The sequence below is a fragment of the Phalacrocorax aristotelis genome, chromosome 6 (genome assembly GCF_949628215.1).
Source record: "Phalacrocorax aristotelis chromosome 6, bGulAri2.1, whole genome shotgun sequence".
In the NCBI taxonomy this organism is placed as follows: domain Eukaryota; kingdom Metazoa; phylum Chordata; class Aves; order Suliformes; family Phalacrocoracidae; genus Phalacrocorax; species Phalacrocorax aristotelis.
In genome coordinates, this window is record NC_134281.1 from 34897032 (window position 1) to 34920737 (window position 23706).

Here is a 23706-nt window from a genome sequence, read left to right on the forward strand (position 1 = left end):
GTGAGGAAGGCATTTAGTTTCCAAAGTGGTTGGCAGGAAGAGGAAAGAGAGCCCTTTAGGGGGTAAAAACAAAAAAATTATTACTGCAAGGTTAAATGTGATTTGAGTGAGAGTCTCTGTGACTGATGACTTTGGTCCTCATATGCTGAGTGTCTCCTGGCCTCAGAAGAATTTTCTGTCCTGAAGTCTTTAATGATCTGAAAATATTCTCTCTTTGGAAGTGAAACACAAGACTTAGCTAGCATGTTTTGGGGTTGGTTTTTTAATCTTAAAACTTTATTTGGTAATTAAAAAAAAAAAAAAGAACAAAGCACTTTGATAATGGAACTGCTTCAGAACTGTGAAAGCTTTTTAAATGTACTTTAAATACAGAAACTTCTCCAACAGGACTTTTCCCATAGAAATCTGCTGTATTTCCTGATCGGATCAAGCAATTATTTCTGGCCACTTTCTGGCAATTCATTAAAATGATTGAGGAGCAACTTCTCTTTTCTGACAATTGAAAAAGCAACAAAGACAGAATGGTGACCATGCCATAAACGTCTTAACAGAAAAGACTTTCTGTTGTTAGCAGCACGTTCGAAGGAGGAATGGTGGGGTTTTTTCTAAGATGATTTTACCTTCTTAGTCCACAACTTCACGCTGCAGTGACAGAAAAGTCAAGCCGCAGTGGTCTGTTAACAGTGAGAAATGCTTAGTGTCTGTAAGCATCTGTACTGGAGATCCAGTCCTGCTTCATGCTTCTGATTCTATGGCTGAAAGACTCCTTTGATGTTCAAACCAGTGTATGAACAACTGAAAAGGGGCAAATAAAGTAGAAAAAAGGTTGGGGGTTATTTTGGCTGCTGGGGGTTTTTAGCATTTTATTTAGCTCTCTCATGGGTAGAAATTCTTGGGAGATCTCGTGTTTAGTACTTGTTTCCAGCTGCATCTGGCATGTGCAACGTGTTTTCCCGGCATGTGGGAAAGCTTCTCCAGTGCATGGTGCAGAGATGCTCCATGTGCACTGTTTAAAACTCCACTGCAAAAGAAATGATGGGTCTGAAAGTAGCCACAATCAGGAGGGTCCAGGAAAGAACTTAGGCCTCAGCCTCTAATGACATCAAGAGGAGCTCAGAGAGACCTTCTGCTTGAAACTTTCCTGGAAGCCTGGAAATTAGCACTGGTTGGGAGGACTGAGAAAAGACAGTGAGTTTTTTCCACCATGAGCTTTGCTGGAGGATGGTGAGTATAGTTAAGCAACTGGGACCTTCTTGGAAGGAGTTGTCAGGTTACCAATTACCAGCTGATGACTCAACTGTTGCAGTCTCTGGAAGTGTGGCTTGATGTGAGATTTTGGTATGCAGGAAGGATAAAAATAAGCTGATTAAGAGGAACTCTGAGGCCACTTCGTGGCTGATTGTAAAATGTACAGGACTCATGCTAAGCATGACTGAAATGTGGTGACCAGAAAGTGCACTCCTGCCATGCCTTTTCTCTTGTGTTGAAAGACTGGAGGGTAGTTGCGAGAGCGGATTGTCTGGTTTGGGACACGTGTGGCCTAAAATGAAGGTGGCAAATTTTTGCCATCTCTCGGGGCAGAGTTTGTAACTTAAGCGCCTTCCCTCTCCTGCTCAGTATAAGTATGAAGTCAGATATTCATCCAGGGCTGCAAGCTGGAGGCTGGACACACAAACTTTCTGCAAGGAGGTCTTTCGATGATCATAGAGGAGACATAAGGCTTAGCTAGAGCAAGAAGGGACCTGATGTATATGCCAACATTCACTGGGGACTGTAATCCTTGGACTCTGCCCTCTGCCTTCAATAAATAGGCTGTAATTAAACTTGTAGCCTTTCTCCACCAATTAAACAAGCCTCCCTGGGTTGTTTTTCCTGACTGGGGACAACTGCCTCTTCTCAGTATCCCAAAACAGCCATCATGTGAGAATGGTGTCTGGAGGAAGGGGTCCAACTCTTGGCAGATTTGTCCTAGCTGCAGTGCAGCCTGTGGGCAGAAAGGGCTGCTGGGAAAGCCGCTTGTAAAACTGAGAGACTGAGATGGAGAGCTGTAGGGTCTCTGTATCTTCCAAATCATTTATTTCCTCAGCAGTTTCCCAGTCCTGTTTTCTTTGGACTTATAAAATTTAAGGGAGAAGAGGGAGGTGCCACTGAAAGGTATCAGTAGTGTTGAAGCAGTCTATCTGCTGGGAAGTCTATTTGCATGGTCTTGTAGAGATAAGCTGGACTAAATTACTTGGTTAAAATTGAAGAAATTTATTTCTGTGGTGTCTAGTATAGTTTTGATTTTGGAATTTAATTTCTTACAGATAGAAAACATGCTTTCATTCAGTGCTGGGAAGAACAATTGTCATGTTTTCCTTTCTTTCTTTCTTTCTTAGGCTCTCATCCAGTGGCCAAGTATCTGGGGTCTGTAGATTATAGATACAACAACTTCTTCCAAGATCTAGCCTGGAGAGATTTGTTCAACAAACTTGAAGCACAGACCACTGGTAAGACCATGTGTCTGTGTCTGGCCTGTGTGGGATAAAAGGTTTGAATGAGTAATTTTAGCAAAGGTCAAGTAAATACAAGAGGAAGCAGACAAACGTTTTTGTTCCTCTTTTCTCCTCACTCCACCACATTCCCTTTTCAGATGCTGACCTTTGTATGTCCTCCACGTGGTGGTTTGCAAACAGTTGTTGGCTTCCAGAGGCACTAGCTGCCTCTAAGTCACGTTGTTTTTGCCTAGCTCTCAGCTTTTTTCTTTGATGTTGCAGTTTCACCACCAAGTTTAGTACATTGCTTTCTTTGGCCCTTCAGAAACTGTCCAGCCTAAAAGATTTGGAAAACTGGAAACTCAGGGAAGATTAACTTTTTAGTTGTGTGTGAGAATGATCTTGACATTTCTGAAGTCTGCTGGCAGGATCTTTCTCATCAAAAAATAATTTTGTTCTTCATCAGGGTTGTAACATGTGGGAGCTGCTGTATGTCAGATCAACAAGTTCCTGTTCTGAGCTGAGTCTGTTCTAGGCCAGGATAAAGCCTCACTGTGTGTTAAAGTACTAATTTGTTAAAATATTAATACTGTACAGTTTTTCCATCCATTCACCGAATCACAGAATGGTAGGGGTTGGAAGGGACCTCTGGAGATGACTTCATCCAAACCCCCTGCTTGAGCAGGCACACCTAGAACAGGGGGTACAGGAACACATCCACATGGATTTTGAATGTTTCCAGAGAAGGAGACTCCACAACCTCCCTGGCAGCCTGTTCCACTGCTCTGTCACCCTCACAGGAAAGTTTTTTCTCATGTGTAGGTAGAACTTCCTGTGTTCCAACTTGTGCCCATTGCCCCTTGTCCTGTCATTGGGCACTATTGAAAAGAACCTAGTCCCATCATCCTGACACCCACCCTTTAGATATTTATAGGTATTGATGAAATCCTCTCTCAGTTTTCTCTTCTCCGGGCTGAACAAAGCCAGGTCTCTCAGCCTTTCCTCATAAGGGAGATGCTCCAGTCCCCTCATCATCTTGGTAGCTCTCCGCTGGACTTGCTCAAGCAGTTCCCTGTCTTTATTGAACTGGGGGCCCCAAAACTAGACACAGTACTCCAGATGTGGTCTCACTAGGGCTGAGTAGAGGGGGAGGATAACCTCTCTTGATCTGCTGGCCACACTCCTTTGGATGTACCCCAGGATACTGTTGGCCGCCTTGGCCACAACGGCACGTTGCTGGCTCATGGTCAACTTGTTGTCCACCAGTACTCCAAGTCCTCCTCAACAGAGCTGCTTTCCAGTAGTTCAGCCCCCAGCTTATTACCGGTACATGGTGTTGTTCCTCCCCAGGTACAGGACCTTGCACTTGCTCTTGTTGAATTTCATCAGGTTCCCCTCAGCCCAGCTCTCCAGCCTGTCCAGGTCTCACTGGATGGCAGCACAGCCTTCCAGCATATCAGCCACTCTTCCCAGCTTGGTATCATCAGTGAATTTGCTGAGGTTACACTCTATCCCATCATCCAGGTCACTGATGAATATGTTGAACAGGACTGGACCCAGCACAGACACCTGGGGAACACCACTAGTGACAGGCCTTCATCCAGACTCTGCTCCGTTGATCATGACCCTCTGAGTTCTGTTGTTGAGCCAGGTCTCTGTCCACCTCACTGTCCACTCATCCAACCCATACTACTTTAGCTCACCTATGAGTATACTATGGGAGACAGTGTCGAATGCCTTACTGAAGTCAAGATAGACAACATTCACTGCTCTCCTTTCATCTTCCCAGCCAGTCACACCATCGTGGAAGGCTATCAGGTTGGTCAAGCATGATCTTCCCTTGGTGAATCCATGTTGTCTGTTTCTGATAACCTTCTTGTCCTCTACATGCCTGGAGATAACCGCCAGGATGAACTGCTCCATCACTATTCTGGGGATGGAGGTGAGGCTGACTGGCCTATCGTTTCCCAGGTCCTCCTTCTTGCCCTTTTTGAAGAGTGGAGTGACATCTGCTTTCCTCCAGTTCTTGGGCACCTCTCCTGTTCTCCGTGACCTTTCAGAGATGATGGAGAGTGACTCAGCAAGAACATCTGCCAGCTCCCTCAGCACTCGTGGGTGCATTGCATCAGGGCCCGTGGATTGGTTGTGGAATGTCCTTCCAATTGTGGAGTCTCCTTCACTGGAGACATTCAAAACCCGCCTGGACACGTTCCTGTGCCCCCTGCTCTAGGTGTCCCTGCTCAAGCAGCGGGGTCGGACAAGATGATCTGCAGAGGTCCCTTCCAACCCCTACCATTCTGTGATTTGCAAGGATCCAGTTTGCATAGGTAGTCTCTGACCCAATCCTTCTCAACCAATGGTAAGTCTTCCTTTCTACAGATTTGTCCTCTCTTCTCTGGTGGCTGAGATGCCTGAGGGCCAGCCTTAGCAGTAAAGACTGAGGCAAAAGCGGCATTCAGTAACTTCGCCTTCTCTGCATCCAGCATCACCAGGGCCCCTGCCTTCTTCAGCAGTGGGCCCGCTGTATCCCCAGTCTTCCTTTTACTGGTGATGTATTTGAAGAAGCCCTTCTTGTTACCTTTGATGTCCCTCGCCAGATTTAATTCCAAGTAGGCCTTGGCCTTCCTCGTTGCATCTCTGCATACCCTGACAACATTCCTATATTCCTCCCAGGTGGCCAGTCCCTTTTCCCACATACTGTCAACCTCACTCTTCCATTTGAGTTTCTCTGGAAGCTCTTTGCTCATCCATGCAGGTCTCCTGGCTCCTCCCTGACTTCTTCCTCCTGGGGATGCACCAATCTTGAGCTTGGAGGAAGTGGTCCTTGAATACTGTCTAGCTCTCTTGGACCCCCTTGCCTTCCAGAGCCCTAGCCCATGGGGTTCCTCCTAGCAGGTCTTTGAAGAGACCACAGTGTTGGCCCTCTTGAAGCCCAAGGTTGTAACCTGACTCACAGCCATGCTTCTACCTCACAGTATCCTAAACTTGACCATCCCATGGTCACTGCAGCCAAGGCTACCCCCAACTCTCACATCCTCAACCAGCCCTTCCTTTGTTTGTTACAATACAAAGCACATCTCGCCTCCTTGGCTCCTCCACCACCTGCATCAAAAAGTTGTCCTTGATGCTCTGCAGGAACCTTCTGGACTGTGCATGGCTCGCTGTGTTGCTTTTCCAGCAAATATCAGGGTGGTTGAAGTCCCCCACGAGGACCAGGGCCTGCAATTGCAAGGCTACTTCCAGCTGTCTGTAGAAGGCTTCATCAACTTCCCCTTCTTGATCAAGTGGCCTGTAGCAAACGCCCACAACCGTGTCACCCATATTTGGCTGTCCCTTAATTTTTACCCACAAGCTGTCAACTTGTTCTGCTTCCACTCCAAGGCAGAGCTCGATACATTCCAGTTGCTCCCTCACATAAAGCAACTCCCCTACCTTGCCATGTTGGCCTGTCTTTCCTGAAAAGCCTGTAGCCATCCATGATGCCATGCCAGTCATGTGAGCTATCCCACCATGTCTCTGTGACTGCAGTGAGATCAAGGCCCTGCGACCACACGCAGACCTCTAGTTCCTCCTGTTTATTCCCCACACTGCGTGCGTTGGTGTACAGGCATTTCAGAAAGGTGCTTGAGCACCCAGATTTCCCTGGAGGGGCGTACGAGGACCCATCACATGAGGCTGCTGTGGTAGCTTTCTCACTGCTCAGGTTGTCCTGTCTTATTCCCCCGTTGTGTTTGATGGCATTAACGTTGCCAGTTTGTCCCCCTCCCCCCAAGTTCCTCAGTTTAAAGCCCTCCTCACCAAGTTTGCTACCCTGCTGCCAAAGATTCCCTTGCCCCTTCCAGACAGGTGAGTCCATCCCTCCCCAGCAGCCTATGGTTGTTCAAGAACGTCCCGTTGTCATAAAAGCCAAAACCCTCACATTGACACCAGCCACATAACCAGGAGTTGATTTGTATTATTTGCCTATTTCTAGTCACCTATTTTTCTCCAACAGGTAGTATGGAGGAGGAGATAACTTGGGCATCAATATTTTTCACTTACTTTCCTAGAGCTTTATAGTCCTTCAAGAACAGAAAGAAACAGGAGAAAGGAGGATTTGTATCTGACATGAAGGCTTGATACTTGACTATGCTGTTGTGGCAGCATAACCCATACAAAAATTTCACTAGAAGGAAAAGGCTTTGGAGCTTTTAGAGCGCCATGAGGGTGGGGAGGTTGCAATGTGGCTCTCCTGTTGGAATTGCAGAGTGCCTGAGGGTCCCAGGATGCTCCTGGAAGTCCTGTAGCTGTGAGAGGAGGAGGGAGACAGCCCTTCACAGGTGGTTGTTCAGAGCCTTTTCCAGCTGCTGGGAACTTGTCCAGCCAAGGCCCTGGGCAGCCTCTTCTGAAGGTGAAGTTAGCCCTGCTTTGAGCTGGAGGCTGGACTAGAGATCTCCTAGTGTGCCACCAAACCTATACTTCTCCCTGATTCTAAGCTTGAGGAAGAACAAATGTATGGAACTGGTTTCCTTTAATTCCTTGCTGCACTTGAAAATGCAGACAAATGTCAATACAGACTTGATTTTTGTGTCTGGGTTAGGTGTACTGCATTAGCTATAGAAATCCAGCTCGAGAGCTATATCTGTTCTTTAGTTGGCTGTATGCTGCCATCTTTATTTGGCTGCATTCTATGAGGAAAATGCAGCCTCATTTTTGTGCAGTCCAGACCTTGTAGATTCTCCATTTTCATCTGTGGTGAGAATTGCTCAGAAAACCCCATGATGGCTTAAGATGACGTGGCAAAGAATCATAGCTCTTCACAGTTCACTGTTCAAATATGAAGAGTCTGGGTTAAAATGCCCATTAAGGTACGGAAGTGCCTGGTTGTGTGAGGGATTTTGGATGATGGTCTGTGTAGGGCCATGACAGAAAAATTACAAGCTGAACACAGCTGTGAGAATGAGACCTTGAAGAAGGGAGCTGGGAGGATTGTTACTGAACAATATGTTGTTGCAATCTGGGAGCCACTGTTAGCCGGCAGAGCACGCACCTGGCAGGCCTTGTTGCATGTGCTGGCCACGTGTGCGGCAACCTCTAGTCAGTACTTTTCCACTGATTCTGCTGAGGGTATAAAAAAGCATGGTGCAAACTGGAGAGAGGACACAGAGCATGCTCTACGAACCATAGGCAACACCCTGAGGGTGCTGTGCCTACCTCCCTTCTCTGTAACGACCCCGCTAATGTTCACCCTCCTGCTCAGCAGTGTCTCAGGCGTAATTGGGTTGGTAAGACTCTCACAAAGGGAAAACAATATGCTAGTAACTGCTTATGCTAAGCTATAATAGAGCAATATGTTAGTAGCTGCTTATGCAAGGCGATAATAGAGCAATAAATACTGTTGTGCTTTGTAAATACCATGTGTTGGGTGAACTTTGTGCATAGGAATCCTGTCAACCTGTTATGCTGGTGAAGGCCACTTGCATTCCCTTGGCCTCACAGTTGAGGCTCTTTGCCTGAAACCAAAGAAATATGGAAGGCATTTAGGAAATGTCTTCCTGTCAGCTTGAATCAAACCCAGTCTCACAGATCTGAAGTATACTTGCTGCTATGTGATCTTTGTGCTCTTCCTACCCTTGCGTGGCTCTCAGTCTTTTCAGTTAATTCAGCAAGGCTGAGAGTTCATTAGGAAATCAGGTAACTCAAATGCTGGTATGAGCAGAGCAACTCATTGAAGCCCTAGGAGAGATGGCTAGGCACTTTCTTCAGCAGATACCTACAGTCAAGGTGCAAAAAAGCTGACTCTGTCTGTGGTACACACTTTCAAAGAAAAGCATTTTAACAGATATGGAATGGCCATAATACTTCAGACAATAATGCCGTGCACAGATAGATGTCTGTGTATCTAGTGTGCCTTACTCATGTTTTCACCTTGATGCTCTTGTAGGATGTTTGCTTTTGGTCAGACAGCGTTACAGTGCTCTGGGTAGGCTGCAGAGCTTCCTTGGAAGATACAGCTCCAATGCAGCTGGCTGGGTACCGCCAGCTGCTTGGCTAAGCAAATGGAGGCCAGTGCTGGTGATGATCTGAGGAGTCACTTAAATTACTTACTCTCTTTGTTCTATTGCAGTTCCAGAAGCGCCTGATGTTGTATCCCGGATAACGCAGTATATAGCAGGGGCAAACTGTGCACACCAGTTGCCCATTGCTGAAGCAATGCTGACATACAAGCAGAAGAGGTATGTCACTAACGTAATACTGATTTTCCAGAGTGAGCATCAGGTTTAAAGCAAAGTGCTTTTCTCACGTCGTGTGCCAGCAGTCTTAAAATCGCTCCAAATTGCAGACACCTTGGGAGCCTTACGGTAGCCTGCACCCAGTGGTGTGTCCCACTTAGATAACAGTGAATCTACGACACTGTGGTTACTTTAAGTGCAGTGATTTCTCTGAAGCTCTGAAAGGTTTGGGGAAGTGGGGACTAGGCAAGATGGGGGATGGACAGATTGCATCTGCTTATGTTCCAGAGATCTCTTACAACAGAGACCTCTCCCTTACCACAGAGGCCTTAGGTGTGTAAGACTGGACTGCGTAATTCCCCCCCAAAGATTCTTCCATGAGACCTGGCCTTTTTACACCGGTGTTGAGGGAACTGAAACCCTTTCTCTTTCGAGTGTAAATAGCAGAGCTTCTAGCAGGAGAGACAAAATCCTTGTTGATTGGCAGTTGCAGGCTCCCAGGACTCCTAGTGGGGAGGGCTGGCGTTCACCAGGTTTTATTTCAACTTCTCGTCAGGGATGAGCAGCCTGTAGGAGGGAGAATTGGGGTCTGAAAACAAGATTCATAAGTCTGTAGAGACTGATGAAGCCATGTTCCAGGTAGAAGAGTAACTGTCACTGAAGGGTAGAGATGCATTGTTTCTGAGTCATGGGAGAATAAGAGACTCCAGCTCTCATCCCAGTAATTTCTGAGAGCAGGACAAACACTCGGCTCACATGACTCTTCTTGATTAGGGACTAGCAATCTCCTATGACGCATGGATGATGTTATTGTTAATTACTGCCCTTCCCATGTTATATCTGGTCTTTCATTTTTAGTCCCTTAACATCCCTCATTGGTGCCTCCTTTACATAAGAACTGGGAGGGATTGAAGGTGTAGGTAGAGTCACTTTTTTCCCCTCTTTTTGGAAAAGCTCATTGTATATTACTTTTCCATTCCTGTGCCTGCTCTACATTAATTTGCAAAAATGATTAGTAAAATTTAGCCCATTCTTTATGGTCTCCTTGGGAAAATATTTCTAGACTGACTAGTCCATTAAAAAGAGTGCACTCTCTTCATGTATTTGTGAACTTCTGTAATGTTAACCTGATAAAGGTGAAGTTTGGATAGCCACAGGGTACTCGAAGCTCTTAGCTTCTATCTTTTATTTTGTTTTTGGTGTGAAGACTTACTTTAGTTTCCAGTAAGGAGTTCAGACACCCCTACTGCAGTGTGAACCCCTTCTGATGGCTGCCTTGTTCTTTCTCTGCACCCTTCGGTTGCTGGGTTCTGCACTGCTCTCCACTGCCTTCTCCATTCTGTTACAGGTTCATTTTTGCCATTAACACACATTTAATCATTTTGAGTGTCTAATGTGCCCAGAAAGGCTAATGTGGTACTTTGCTGAAAAACATCTGAAACATACTTCAGCAACACACGTGCTTAGCCCTTCCAGCAGTGTGCATGACTGCTTTACTGAGCTGGTCTGATCTATTTGGATTTTAGACCCTTTGGACTTGGTGTTGCCATGCCTGAAGCTGTTTATAGATTTAAATCAGGCTCAAACCCTGCAGAAAGTTACTTGGAAGAGAGATTGCTGAGACTTTTAGTCAGACTCGTGGCATAGCCTGCAGTCTCTTAGCATCTCTGTTGTGTCTGCTTTAAAATAACTTGTCCTTTCAGCTAAGTACCCCATGAGCAAACTGGAGGGTGAGTTAGAGGAACAAGCTCTCCCATGGAGTGATGGGCAGTTATCTCCCCCTGTGGCTTTCTTTAGAAATGCAGCTCTCTGTTATTGGCAGCAACTTAGGGAAGGTATTGTGAAAATCCACACAGAAATTGTCTTTCAATTAGCACTATCTGAATGAATGCATCACTTTGTAAGTATAATAACATATTTATCTCTTTCTTTGGTTGCTTTCTGAAAAGGAAAAAGAGCTTTCATTTTGATTTTACCATAAGGTATCAGTTCCTTTTAGGTTCCCCCTCTCATATCCTATCTCTTTTCCCCCATGAACTGGTCTTTTGTGCCTTGTTTAACAGTTCGTGCAGGTCTGGGATGCACAGTTTGTGCTTTAGGTTAAATTACGCTTGCTGCTTTGAAACTATGGCATCTGCTGGCAGAACACATTGTTGGAAATGACTGCTCTGCCTTTGGGACACACATACAGGTTGCCAGGATGTAGGTTGAATGGGAATGAAGGGGGGGTTATTGAGAAGAGTAGCTTTGAGCAGTAAAACATGGAGAAGGTAGGGTTTTTTCTTCCCTTCTTCCTAGCCATCAGAGGATACAGTGTTAGCTCTGAAAGGATCAGGGCTGAACAAAGGCTTTTTACTTCCCATCTGTTGGAACTGGAGTGCTATAGGTGGCACCCAGTGGCTCGGGGTGGGGTTCAGCCGTGCAGTGTCTGAGTGCATACCAACAAATCTTCTCCCTGTCATCAAAAAATTGAGGACTAGTCTTTTACTGGCCAGCTATCCCAAACATGGGACTTCTCTGAGCTTAAGAGGAGACATATGTATGCTAGAAGTGGAGCTATGCGCTCTGAGCTGCCTCCAAGACCCCCTTGCTCTGCAAGGTCACCTGCTTCAAATCATATAATTATTGGACATTGCTTATTTTGTCCTCAGTTCACAAAGTTACTGCAACTCCCTGACCCTCAAGGCCAGAGGTGAATGGCTTCTCCAAAGCCAGCTTTCAAGGCAGTGGTCTGTGTAGAAACAGCAGTGCTACCTAAAAATTCATTGCAAGACAAATCTCCCAGTATCCTAGCATTTGCTCTGTTAAACAAGCCTGAGTAGTCTGAGGAAAGCCAATCTAGTCTTTAGGATGTAGCTGTATGTCATGAGCTGCTTTATAACTTTATTTCCAGCTACCCCTATTTTGACTTACCTCCGCTCTCCTTCCTGTCCCCTTGTTCTGTTTGTCATGGCAAAAGGTTGGCGCATGAACTGCCTGTGATGGACTGCAATGGCGCAAAAGCTTTGTCCCATTCCTTTGGAGCATCTGCTGATCTTACCTGAAATCAGGGGGGCTGGCAATGAGGAAGGGGTTCAGGGAGGAAATGAATTGCCATTTCAAGTCCTCTGTGTTACACTGGGTGACGTGACTGTGAGCACTGGGAGAATTACTGGTTACTGAATTGTCGAGAAACACTGCAGTCCAGGGAACATCTGGGGAGCTGAGACCAGGGTGGCAGAGGTGGGCCTCTCGCTAGGAGGGATGTGTCATCAACGTTGATATCCTTCTGCATTGCTTTCTTGAATAAAACCCTGTGATATTTGAGATCTGAGACTCGACAGACAGTTGTTCCCAGTGTAGCTGGATGCTGATCAGTTCTGTGAACCTGGGCTGGTGTCACCCACTGTAATTCAGTGTTCAGCACAGCTCATGCCATGTGGCTTCTGGATAGCCCTTGCACGAATCTGGGGAGCAGCTTGGCTGTTGGAAAAAAAAGCATTGCTTGCTTGTCAGGGTGAGGGCTGGGTCATTTCGCACCTAGTTACACATTTACCAAAAACTCTTCACTCTTGTGTGTTGTAGAGCATTTCTCCAACTCTTGCTCCCTGGAGCACAAGTGCCTCGGGTGGAGGGTTCCTGGGCAGTAGGTAACACTCTGTTCTGCCTGGTGCGTGTCTCTGAGGCTCTGCAGGGCAGTAGCTAGGCAAAGTCTAGGTAATTTCTGAGTGCTGCTTCTAAAACACACCCTGCAGTGGTTGCTGGATGTGAACACAGCTGGTGAAGATGGACCCGGTCCCTCCTCTGGCTCAACAATGCCCATGTTATCTGGCTGGTTACTGAATGAACCTCCTTGGGCAACTGGTGGAAATGTAACAGGAGTTTACTTGTGCCCCTTGCTAGGCAGAGCAGTGCAGCAGAGAGTCAAGGCTCAAGAAATGCTGGATGTCCTGTTGAGTATGTTCAGCCTGCAGTAGCAACATGAAGGGTGCTGAATGGGAGTTTCATGGGGAAGCAGAGAGGCAACTCATCTGATGTGTCATGGGGACCTGGAGCTGCTTCGTCCCTTTTTTGTGTTTGACCACTGGAGACTTGGTGGAACAGGGACAGTGTTGGCCAGCAGACAGCTACAGTTGTCCAGTGGAGAGGACAGACGCTTCATACCAAAGATGAACCTTAGAGCTGCTGGGAGTGCCTGGCCTGAAATGGCTTAGAGGCCTGCTAGTCCTTTGGTGATAAAAGTCCCCTCTTTCCTATTGCCCCCTTGCAGGACTTGCCTGGAATAAAGGTAGTGCCTGAGACCCTCCTGCTAGCAAATCAGAGGTGTTTGACTTCATTTGAATACATTTTGGGTTGCTTAAGTTTTAAATGAAATCTTACTAAAAGGCTAAGTATTTTGCCCCAGAAGTGAGAGAGATTATTCCTTCCCTTTGTCAGGTGGGTGACTTCTGATGATGTGGCTTCTTCCTAAGAATCCTAAAACACACAAATCTGGCTGTATGTCTCTGTTCAATCTGAATTAATTTCTTGGGGTAGGGAGGGAGCCTGCAAGTCCAATTTTGGACAGTTTACCTTTGAAGGACTGATTGCAGGATTTTGCCCAAGCAAAAATAGTAATTAGACAAATTCCCATTCCAGATAAAGATTTTCTTTTTAGCCTCTCTACATAGGTCTGTTTTTTGTTTTCCCCCAGAATTTGGGTGTGTCGTGTGTGTCCCCCCCCGAGTTAGAGGTGAAGTATCAATAACACTGTTAGTCACAAACCAGGGTAAGGTCTGGCTTTAAATTATAGCTGAGACACTAGGGCCTTCAGAAGCCCTATAGGTAAAACCAATACCTTGGGCATAGCTATGGGGGTAAAACCTCTGCAGCCTGGGAACCTGCGCAGCCTAGGTAATAAGGAGGAGTTGCCTTTCCAGGGACAGGATATTTTAGTTGCAGGGCTGTGGTAGGAGGAATAGAAGAGACCGCTACCAAGGTGAAAGGATTCTGGATTAAAATTTTGGGATCCTGAAGGACAAGAATCAGGAGAGAGCATGAAAGAGGAAGTGGAGAACAAGCATGGTCATCTCATCTTTCCTTTCTTCTACACGAAGAGCAGCTGGTTTGTTAAGCTGCATTTTCAGAGGCACATGTGCAAGATCAGAGTTCCCAAGAGGACATGTGAAAGGACTAAACTAGCCAGGCTGAAATGCAGCTGGATTGATTCAAGAACAGTATGTGCATCATTGTGAGTCATGATAAATGGTGACTGAAGCAAATGATTTATTTCAGAATTGCTCCTGAGCTGCTCTCAGTGGGAGTCTGAGATCCCAGCAGGAACAAGAATGAGTTTTCTGCTGGAATTGAGCACGGTTTGTTTTCTGAGAGCTCGGAGCAAAGCCATCCTGTAGCTGAGAGATGACTAGGTAACTATTGTGCTTCACCTGGTTAGCGGGACTCGCTTCTGCCTGCTTCTCAGCCCATGGTGCTGAAGAAATGGGAAGAAAGCTGAGTCTCTGTTCTGTGCTTCTCCCAACAGTCTGTGGGTTTCTCGTTTCCCTTTGCAAAACTGGAGCTGGAAATGTCATGCTCCTAGGAGATATATTTGCTGAGGGGCCCACAGCTGTGTTTGGAAAGATGTGACCTTTCTGGCTTCCAACACAGAATTAAGGACTCGGTCATTTTGTCATGTGGTTTGGGGAAAGAATGAAGGTGCAGTGCATGGGGTTGTGAGGTACGAAGGGAGCAAAGCCCCTAGCTTTGCCTTAGAGATGAGTAAGCAGAGCTGAGGGAAAGCGAGAGGCTACTTGCAAAAGCACACTCTGCTTTGGCCCAAGAGGGAGCTCTGGCTGGGCCACGTTTGCTGCAGTTCTATGCCATTCTTTCCATAGGGCTTAGATGAAACTGTCCAGCCTGTGCTAATCACACAGTGGTTGGCAGCCTTTGTGCATTTGGTGCATTTCCAATCTGTGCTGGAAGCAGCACAGAAATACCTGCTTTCCTGAAGTATTTGTGGAGCACCCAGCAATATTCTGGATGAAGGAGATGCTGGATGGTTTTTCTCTGAACGTTGTAGTGCTCTGAGCACTGAGGGATGAGAAAATCTTGGTGTTTGTCTGCATCCTACCTGTTCCCTGTGCTTGGCCACTGAGAAACATTGTGTGTCTTGCCTGTGCAGTCACTTCCACTACTGAACTGTAATTCCTCCGAACACATGATGTGCTCCTGCAGTCCTCTCCTCACCCTGTGGGTCTATCTTTATCTGTTGCCCTTGAAGGGAGCAGTGGCTCTGCAGGCCCTCCCAGCCTGCCTTCCTCCTTGCTCGGGTCTTCCCCCTCTTGCCTTTGTTGAGTCTCTCCCGAATTCCTGCTGGGTTTGGCTGTGGCCTTTGCTGGCCCTTCTCCACCCTCTGGCTTCTGAATCCTTGCCAGGGCCGGAGCAGGAGGGGCTGATGCCTTCCTGCTTTCAAAATGTGTGAAGTGTCTTCGGTTGTTTCTGGGACGTGGTGTGCGTTTTGTTCAGTTTGGTTTAGCTGTTGCTGTTTTCAAGTTGGTGTCCTGATCTACCCGGTGTGCTCTGGTGCCCGACCTCTCTAGTGTGCCTGTCTAAGGGACTGCAAGCTCCCAGTGGCAGGCAACATGTATCTGTGTGCGTGAGTGTGTGTGTACGTACTTGCTAGTGCTATACAAATAACCACGTGTCACGGCTTGTAACCCCGTGGCAGGCTAACTGCTTTAGCGGTGCTGCGATATGCAAGGTATGGCACATGACTCCAAAGGTGGGACGCGTGAAGGCCATGTGTGCAGAGCGCTTCAGGGACTAGTAAGTAATGCACAGTTCTCCGTGTTGTTGTGGCACAGATCCATTTCCTTGCAGTAGGAGGTCGTGTGTCTGTAATGACTGCCATGCCATTAAAGCATGTTTCTCTGTCAAGCGTGAGGGAGGGAAGAAGAGACCTTTCCCCCGAGAGATATGCCGTAAGCTGCGTGCTCTTCCCCACCCATGCAGATTCTTAGTGTGCTGGCAGGGGGCCTTGAGAGGAGACATTGGACTGGCGCTTGCATACTGTCCGTCCCTGCTGCATGCTTGAATGCAACATATAAAGTGAGTATTGTGTTCGGTATGGAAGCAAGCTGTTAACAAGTCTTTTCTCTTTGCCTTTAGCCCTGATGAAGAATCTTCGCAGAAGTTCATTCCCTTTGTTGGGGTGAGTGCTATCTTAGTTATGCTGCCTCAAGCCAGTTAGAATGTGTCTACAAGTGTTAATCCAACCTTACCTGTTTTCTGGGGTAGAGTAGGAGCACTGGGTTCTCTAAGGCAGAACATCAACATGAGCATCTGATGGTTGATTGCAACTGCCTGGTACGTAAGCAAACCTCTAAGATCCCTCAGTAAACTACAGGGTGTATTTTAGTTTCCAGGCAGCTGGCTCTGGGCAGCTTTGTGCTGCATGCCTGCCAACACTGAAGCAGGCACCATAGCCTTGCTCTTGCCTTGCTCATTCGATACAGAAAGGAAAGTGTGATGCTGAAGTGCTCTGACCCATGGCTGCCTTTGCTGCAGACCAAAGCACCTAGTTGGTGGAGAATTGCTGCTGGGCCATGTGCAGAGGAAGGTGGTGTGTCCCTGGAAACCTGATCTCGGGGTTGGTGTGCCCAGCATTGCCCTGGGTGATTGATTTGGCCAAATTTGCTATTCCAGTGCCAGTCCTCTGTGTGCTTGTCATGAACAGTCTCCAGTCCTCTTAATATCCCATCCATTCCTGGAAAGTGGAGAGTACATCCCACCAGGGAGATAATTTATACTACTAAGTCTGTGGCAGTAGCTATTTAATGCATTTGATTATGTGAATATGTATTTGGGATAGTAGTCCCTGGCTTTTCCTCCTGTCCTTATCTTTAAATGTTCCCAGCTCAGGTGGCCAAGTGCAGGGTATCTAGGCAGGGGTGTGTTTGTGCTTCTGTCGGTGTATTTCATGTACTGTGTGCTTTGCCTTTTCTAGCTTCCCTCCTCTTATTTCATCATGCTCTTCAATTCATTACGTTTTAGGTATAAAGTCATTGACCTGCAACCAAAAGGATATCCCCCGACTGCTCTTCAGCTACTGGATGCCTCTTCACTGTTTTTACTACTCTTCTGTAGCTTCTTTTTCTTACGTGCTGGCTGTCTTGTTCTGCCTTCTCTGTGCTAAGCTCACTTGTGTGCATTCCCGTTTCTATCCCTGTTAGTGCTTTGGAGCTAATCTGAAATCCCAAGGCATTTAAAGAGCTTAGTCTCTCTTGCCCTCAGGCTGACCCCGCTTTCACTCTGGTGTCTCTTTGGAGTGAGAGTCTCTCTGCAGTTTCATGAGGTGACAATCTACTTTTGTTCGTTGAAGGAAAGATGTCTTCTGCAAAAGCAGAGAGACACATCTTCCCAATTTATTCCCTGCTGATGAGCTTTGCTCTGATCTTGTCCCTCCCATGAACTGCGATTGCTGGTGAAGAACTGTTATGAAACAGCTGTTTCCTTTCCCAATAACATGAAAAGCCCAGAAGGGCTTGGAAGCTCCTGGACTTGTCTCACTATAGATGCTAGGCTCTGCAAAGCTTTTCTTTGGGGCTGATTTACTTCAGTGCTATGTGCAAGCAAATGGTGCTTACAGTGCTTGTCCAGTTGCTCTAAAACAATCGTTGTCCTGACATTAGCAATGTGTCTCCAGTCTGAATTTGACTGAAAGTGGGAAGAGTGAACAGGTCTATGTGCATAAACACTGCCAACCCCCAAAGACACTTGCCTTGAAAGCACAGACTGACTTCCTATGTTGGCTGGTGGTCAGATCAATGCTTATTCTTGCTTCTGAAGTATTCCTGACACAGTAATTCCCTATGAGACACATCTGAAGAGACTCTGAAAGGCCAGTTGCAGGTGTCTCACAAAGTCTGAGGCTAAACACAAACACCAAAGCTCTTTCCCTCATCTGCAGCCTGCTTGGAGCTGTTGGCCAAAGAAGAGAGGGAGCCAGCAATATTTGGGTTTGCGACTCCTAATGTTGGCTGGACTCTTGGCTTTTAGGGTACAAAAACTGATGTCCTGCAGCTGGGCTGTGCAGTCTTTAACCCAGAAGCAATCAGAGCAGTGCTGTGCTGCTCAGCCAGGCTCTGAAGTGGTGGGAGCGGAGCCTCACACAGAGCCAGCTGGGTGCAAAACCTAGGGTTGGGTGGTGAGGCTGCATGGTTGTGCACCTGCATTGTGCAGACAACCAGTTGCCAGGAGAATTAATAGAATGCACCGGCTTCCTGAAGGGAAGGGAAGCTGGCTGCTGCAGCATTCCTGGATGGAGGCAGTGTTAGGACTGCAGTCTCAAGCACCTCCCTGAGTGGAGGGAAGGGAAAGTGTTTAACTTTGTCTTCCCTCCGTTTGTCTGCACTCGAGCATCTTCAGTCAGCCATAAGATGGAAAAGGCCAGAAAAGATTTCCCGTCTGGCTTGCAGATCAAGGTGGCTATAGGCAGTTTTCTGTGTCGCTTGTTCTTCCTCTAACTCTTCTGCCTCACCTCCTCTTGCTCACAGACAGTTACAGTCTGTGAAACATCCTCTTGATGTTTAACACATACAGCACAAATGGCTGCTGGACTCCAGAGGCTGATCTGTTGCTCTTTGGATGGGGACTGGCCAAACTGAGCTGCAGCCGCCTCCTCCTAAGCCAGTGTCCCCTCAGGTTGCCTCTGCATACACTGCTGAGCTCCTGATGGCTTCTCCAAGACTGGAGCTAACAGAGAATCCACCAGAGAGCCTGACAGCTCTCCAAGATCTAGTGTTGAACATACACCCTGGACTTGGAATTGTGCAAAGTTTTTTGCTTCTAACGATTAGGTCCTTTTTCTTAATCCCGTAGCACAGAAATTTGCTCCATAGAGATGTGGTCTAGACATGGTCATGTCTGAACTTAAGTCTTCTGTTTTCAAACTAAATAGATTGAGTGACATCATTTCTCATTCTAAAGCACAGTTTATTGACTTGAGATCCCTTTGCAGTTCTTTCCCATTTGTCAGCATTTATATAGGGTCCACATTAGCCTTGGATACAAGTTTCTTAAGGACCTTAAGAAGGGCTTTTCCTCGGCAGTTTTGAGAGTGATGATCCCTGCCCACCTCAGCAGATTACTTCTACAGAAGGTCCCTGTTTTATATCACCAAGGGTCATTTTATCTTTGTAGGCGTAGTGTGTTCTTGGGAGCTTGTGTTTGTAGCATTCTCTGTTCCACAAATTATTGCCAGTGGCATTTATCATTAACCTAAATGTACTAGCTCCTGGTTAGCCCTAGCAGAACACATTTGTATCCTTATTACAGTGTGACTGGGATCATTCTGACCTGTCCATGTGGTGGTTTATCTACGTCTGTGCCCAGAGGCTTTGTTAGGAGCTTTATCTTCTTTGCTGGCCACTTCGCTTGTTTGGATACTAGAGAACTCTGATCAGGAACTGTTGCTTTTGCGGTTTCCTAACAAACTCCAACTGTGCTGCACCCTAGAATTAGCTGCACTTGTGCAGTAGAAGCAATATTTTTGTAATTAGCAGGTGTATCAAAGCAATGCTAAAAGGATATTTACGTTCCTTTCTCCTCCCTGCTGTATTCCCACAGGTGTCACAGACAGGCACTGTAGTTACCATAGGTTGGGGCTGACAATGGGCTGTTCAGAGCTGTGCAGGTCTGTAACAGCTCCGTAGGTCTGTGCTGTATTTGTGTAGGTCAGGGAAGGGTCATGAGCTGGTACTGCTTGGCTGGATACTGCTGGGACCTGCCTGGCTCTTAGAAGACTCTACTTTTTAACATACTTTAACATTACTCTGACTGCAAGGGCAGTGCTAAGGGGGCTGTAGAGATGAGCTTAGTTTGGGGGTTTCCCAAGTTCAGGGGACTCCTCTTTCATAGAGCTCTTCTGTTTTGCCCCCTCTAGGTGGTAAAGGTTGGAATAGTGGAACAATCTTCTGCAACATCAGGTAACAAGCATCTTGTGTGTGCTTTGTGTGTCATACACGTAGTGGGAGCCTGACTTCACAGGCTGGACAAACTTGTCCATTGCTGATGTCTTGGGGTTTTGTAAGGTGGAATTGGATTTTAGTAGCTCCCAATTCTGCTGCCTTGACTTCCAGCAGAAGGAGAGGCCTCTCTCTTAAAAAAGGCCCTTTTTCATTTTCCTTTACAAGGAGCTTCAGGCCAGCTGAAATTCCCACACCCTCATCCAGGGAAGCTCCACTCATATATGTGCAAACATGCATTTTTCTTATGTGTGTTCTCAGTGGGGTGGATTCACCGCTGTGGTTATATGAGGTTCCTGCTCCAAACCAGGGAGGCAGTTCATCAGAAGTTCAGGCCTGTCTCCCTACTCTGGGTTCAATTGCCTAATAAAATCTATCTCAAACATGTGCCTAACACTGGGAACTCTAGGATAGGCAACCAGTTTGCCAGTCTGACAACAAATTTAGACCCAGTTTTTGTAATGGGGGAACGCAAAGCTGATTTACGCAACACTGCCTGCTTAGACACGTGGATGTGGGGTAGTGCTATTTTATCAATGTGAACTTGTTTTCTCCTCCTTCTTGCACACTACTTGTCAGGAATACTTTTTCCCCCATCTGTTGGGATTGTGTCATATATTGCTTCACTATTAAACCCAGATTCCTGTGGCCTGGGATACATGTAGGTTTGTGTGTGGATGCAGCCCTCGCTGCATCCTTGACCTTGTGGTCATTCCTTGCTTCCACGGTGTTCCCACCATCCTAAGGGCTAGCATGAAGGGAATGATGCCTTCGTTGTGGATGGTGGAAGTAGAGGGAATGGGGAGATCCCTATGATCAGCCATGGGGTACTGAATTCTCCAAGAGTCTTGGAGTGGTGAAGCCCTGCAGTGGTTGTGGGCGGAGATTGCCCAGCAGAGATCGATGGGCTCTGGTTGTTCAGGAAGCTCAAAATCAGCTGGGAGCAAACCCTAGGAAAGCATATGCCAGGTGGGGAGCCCAGAGGAGTGTCAATGTCTATGCCTGCCTCTTACCCAAACATAGAAAGTCCTATGGTTTGTGTGGAGGCGGTCAGATCTGATGGGCTAGCTGATCTCTGAACTGAGTCTGAATAAAACCTGTGCAGCCAGAGAATGGGTAAAGAGACTGAGCTATCCCAGCATGTATGTGCTGGGCTGTGAGGCGAACCCAGACAAAGAGTTTGACTTCTTTTCTGCAAGGTGACTCTGATGATGCAGCTCCCTCAAGCTCCAGTGTCCTATCTTCTACCCCACCTTCTGTGTCTCCTGCTGTGAAAGAAGCCTCCCCCACACCACCTTCCTCACCGTCTGTCACAGGCAGCTTCTCGTCCTCAAGGTAAAGCATGTTTTGTCTACTTACAGCTCCCTTGGCTGTCTTACCTGACATACACGTGAGAGGGGAAAACTGCTAAAGGAAAACGCATAGCTCTGCTTCCTCCCTCCCTAGCAAACACTTGAAGCTGTCACCTTTCCCCTTCACCTCTTTTGCCTCTGGAGTGACTGTCCTTGCTGACCAACAAGAAGCTAGGGAGGGTAGAGGGGATCTTGCACCTGTTGGGAAGGCTGTACTTCTGAAGGGCAGACACATTTGAACTAAAAGGGGCAGCCTTCTTTCTGGTAGTCTGGCAGAAACCCTGATTCTGAGGAGCCTCTTTGGGAAGGTTTGTGTACTCCATCTGCTGGTATTTTCCCTTTGAGGCTGGGTTCTCTTGGGGAGATACATAGCCAAACAAAATACTGATCCTAATGCATGTGGGTGCTGGCCTAATCTCTCACGATTCTTATGTTTTTAAGGACCAAGCGGTGTAAGGTCAGAGTGACTGTGGAAGGAGAAGGCTTTTTCTCTGTGAGGGGAGAGGTGACAGTTGTAATGTGGCATAGTGGAGCTGCAGTTCCCATTCATGCATGCACCTGAAAGCATATCAGAACAGCAAGGAGGCAGCACCTGTAAGCAACATGAAGCTCTGGCTTAGCTGAAATTTTCAGGTGTGAAGGGAGGAAACTCCTTGAAAACTGCCAGTAAAGAATTGCCCTGGCCAGGACTTGCATTTTGTTGCTGCACAAAATGTTAGTGTAGCTGTCTAGCACTTTGTGTGTAGTTCTGGTACCCAGAAGCACATGGTGAAGTTAAAGGTTCAAAGGAGTTAGCAAGATCAAGGGGACAGAACAGCAGCCTTGTGAGGGGAGACTAGAAGCACTTGGACTCTGCAGTTTGGGGGAGGAGGAGAGAGAGGTAAGCCACTCAAGTTTTGCAAAATCACAGTGGTGGTGGGTTTGTTGAATATTGAACTGTCATTCACCAAACCTGTGGTACAAGACCTAAGGGCACACAGTGACACTGGCAAGAGCTCAGTTAAAAGACAGAAAGGAAGGGACTTCTGCACACAGCAGGAAAGGCATATTGGATCCACATCTGCCTCTGCTACTTCTGTGGCAGCAGGATCACCAGATCAAAGAGGGGCTAGGCAAATTCATGGACAGCAAATCCATTAAGGGATACTAAAAAGGTTTCAGGGATGTCCCCTCTAACATCCCTAATCCTGTGATTGTCAGACTGGAGAAGACCAAGAGAATGCTCTGCAGTTAGAGACTGGGCTCACCTCTCCCTAAGTAGCATCTCCTATTGTCCCTGTTGGAGACAGAATGTGGACCTTTCCTGCCCACCCCAGAGAGTCCTGTGGGGAACTTTAACCTCTGACTTCTTAAACTGGCTTGAGAGTTCCATTTTAACATGAGGAAATGGAAATGTGGAAGTCCCAGTTTAGCAGGTACCCAGCAACTGAAAGGTGTTAGTGTCCGTTAGACTGTGCAGGAGGCCCAGTTCCCCAGGTCCCTCCTGTTGGCCCCCTGTGGTTTGGTGGCAGGATAGTTCTGTCTGTCCCAGGCTGGGACAGCAGCCACTGGCTGTCAGTGCAGAGAGCTGGGGGCTGCTCAGGCTCAGGAGAGCAGTGCTGACTTCTCATGTGTGAGCTCCAAGTGGGCTTTCCAAAGGTGGAAGTGCTTTGGTAACCTGTACCCCCAAGGGTGTAGGCTATTAAAGTTGTGAGCTGTGATGTTTCTGAAGTTGACACCCTGGCTCTACAAATTCGGTACTTTTTGGTTTCATGCTGTGTGGTAGAATTGTTGAGAAATGAGGAAGTTTAGATTCAACATTGTTCCATCTCCACTGATCAGTATGTGACAGCACAGGGAGGGAGGGTGACCCAGACTTGAAAGATTGTCACATGTTTAACCAGGAATGGAACGGAAAATCCTACCTGGGCATAGTGAATATTAGGATGCTTTGTCTTTACAATTGAGATGAGAAATGTGATGCAAAAGAGCCTTAAAATTCAAAGATGCATCTCCAAAACATCATCCTTAAAGAATCTTACTTCTGAAATTGCCCTGAGAACCCAAAACCTGGTGATCAAAGATGAACTCTGCTTTGCTGTCTGGCTTTCAGCTGAATAAATGGCAAAAAAAGGAAATGATTTGCTGACGGGACCTTAATGATGAGCCATCCTTATTTTACCTTGAGAGTTTCTTATTAGACTGTGTAGAGGGATGTATATTTCACTCAAGATCCAGATTCATCTTCCCTAACAAATGCCATTTCTCGAGCAGGGGTCACAGACTGGTAAGTAAATTAAGTTAGTTTTTTGTCTAGTACTTGCATATTATTCAACACTCTTGTCATTGTGTAGGAAGAAGTATAGGTTTTCAGCTGTAGGTCTGCTGAACAATAAATCCCTGCTCCACACAGGGTTAGCTAGCAAGAGGCAGGGGCAGGGACAGGCAAGGGGTGGAATTTCCCTGGTTGCTCATCTTCCCTTTTCTGGCTCAAGAAAGGCTGGCAGTGTGTTTTGGTGATGCATGTCTGTTACCACGCGATGCGCAGGAATTTTCAACAGCAGATCATGTCCTGAAATCTACTGTTGTTTAGCAAACATAACAGGCCTGACAGAGCATTTTTCTAGGACAGGAATTCCCCAGCCCACAGCAGGGCTGGATTGCCCAGTGCCAACTCCATTGCAGGGACCTGGGTAGAGCAGAGATT

The 23706-nt window shown here is 46.9% G+C and overlaps 1 protein-coding gene across 11 annotated transcripts in view; it reads left to right on the forward strand.

Annotated features, from left to right (window-relative positions):
* PACS2 (phosphofurin acidic cluster sorting protein 2) overlaps nucleotides 1-23706 on the forward strand; it is an 84758-nt gene that overhangs the window by 56155 nt on the left and 4897 nt on the right. For 7 of the 11 annotated variants that reach the window (XM_075097135.1, XM_075097137.1, XM_075097138.1 and 4 more), the window contains exons 17-21: nucleotides 2379-2489; nucleotides 8581-8689; nucleotides 15812-15854; nucleotides 19587-19629; nucleotides 20868-21003. In XM_075097135.1, the coding sequence (XP_074953236.1) occupies nucleotides 2379-2489; nucleotides 8581-8689; nucleotides 15812-15854; nucleotides 19587-19629; nucleotides 20868-21003 (442 nt within the window). The remainder of the gene's footprint in view (nucleotides 1-2378; nucleotides 2490-8580; nucleotides 8690-15811; nucleotides 15855-19586; nucleotides 19630-20867; nucleotides 21004-23706) is intronic. The other 4 variants (XM_075097141.1, XM_075097144.1, XM_075097145.1 and 1 more) reach the window with 2 other exon arrangements.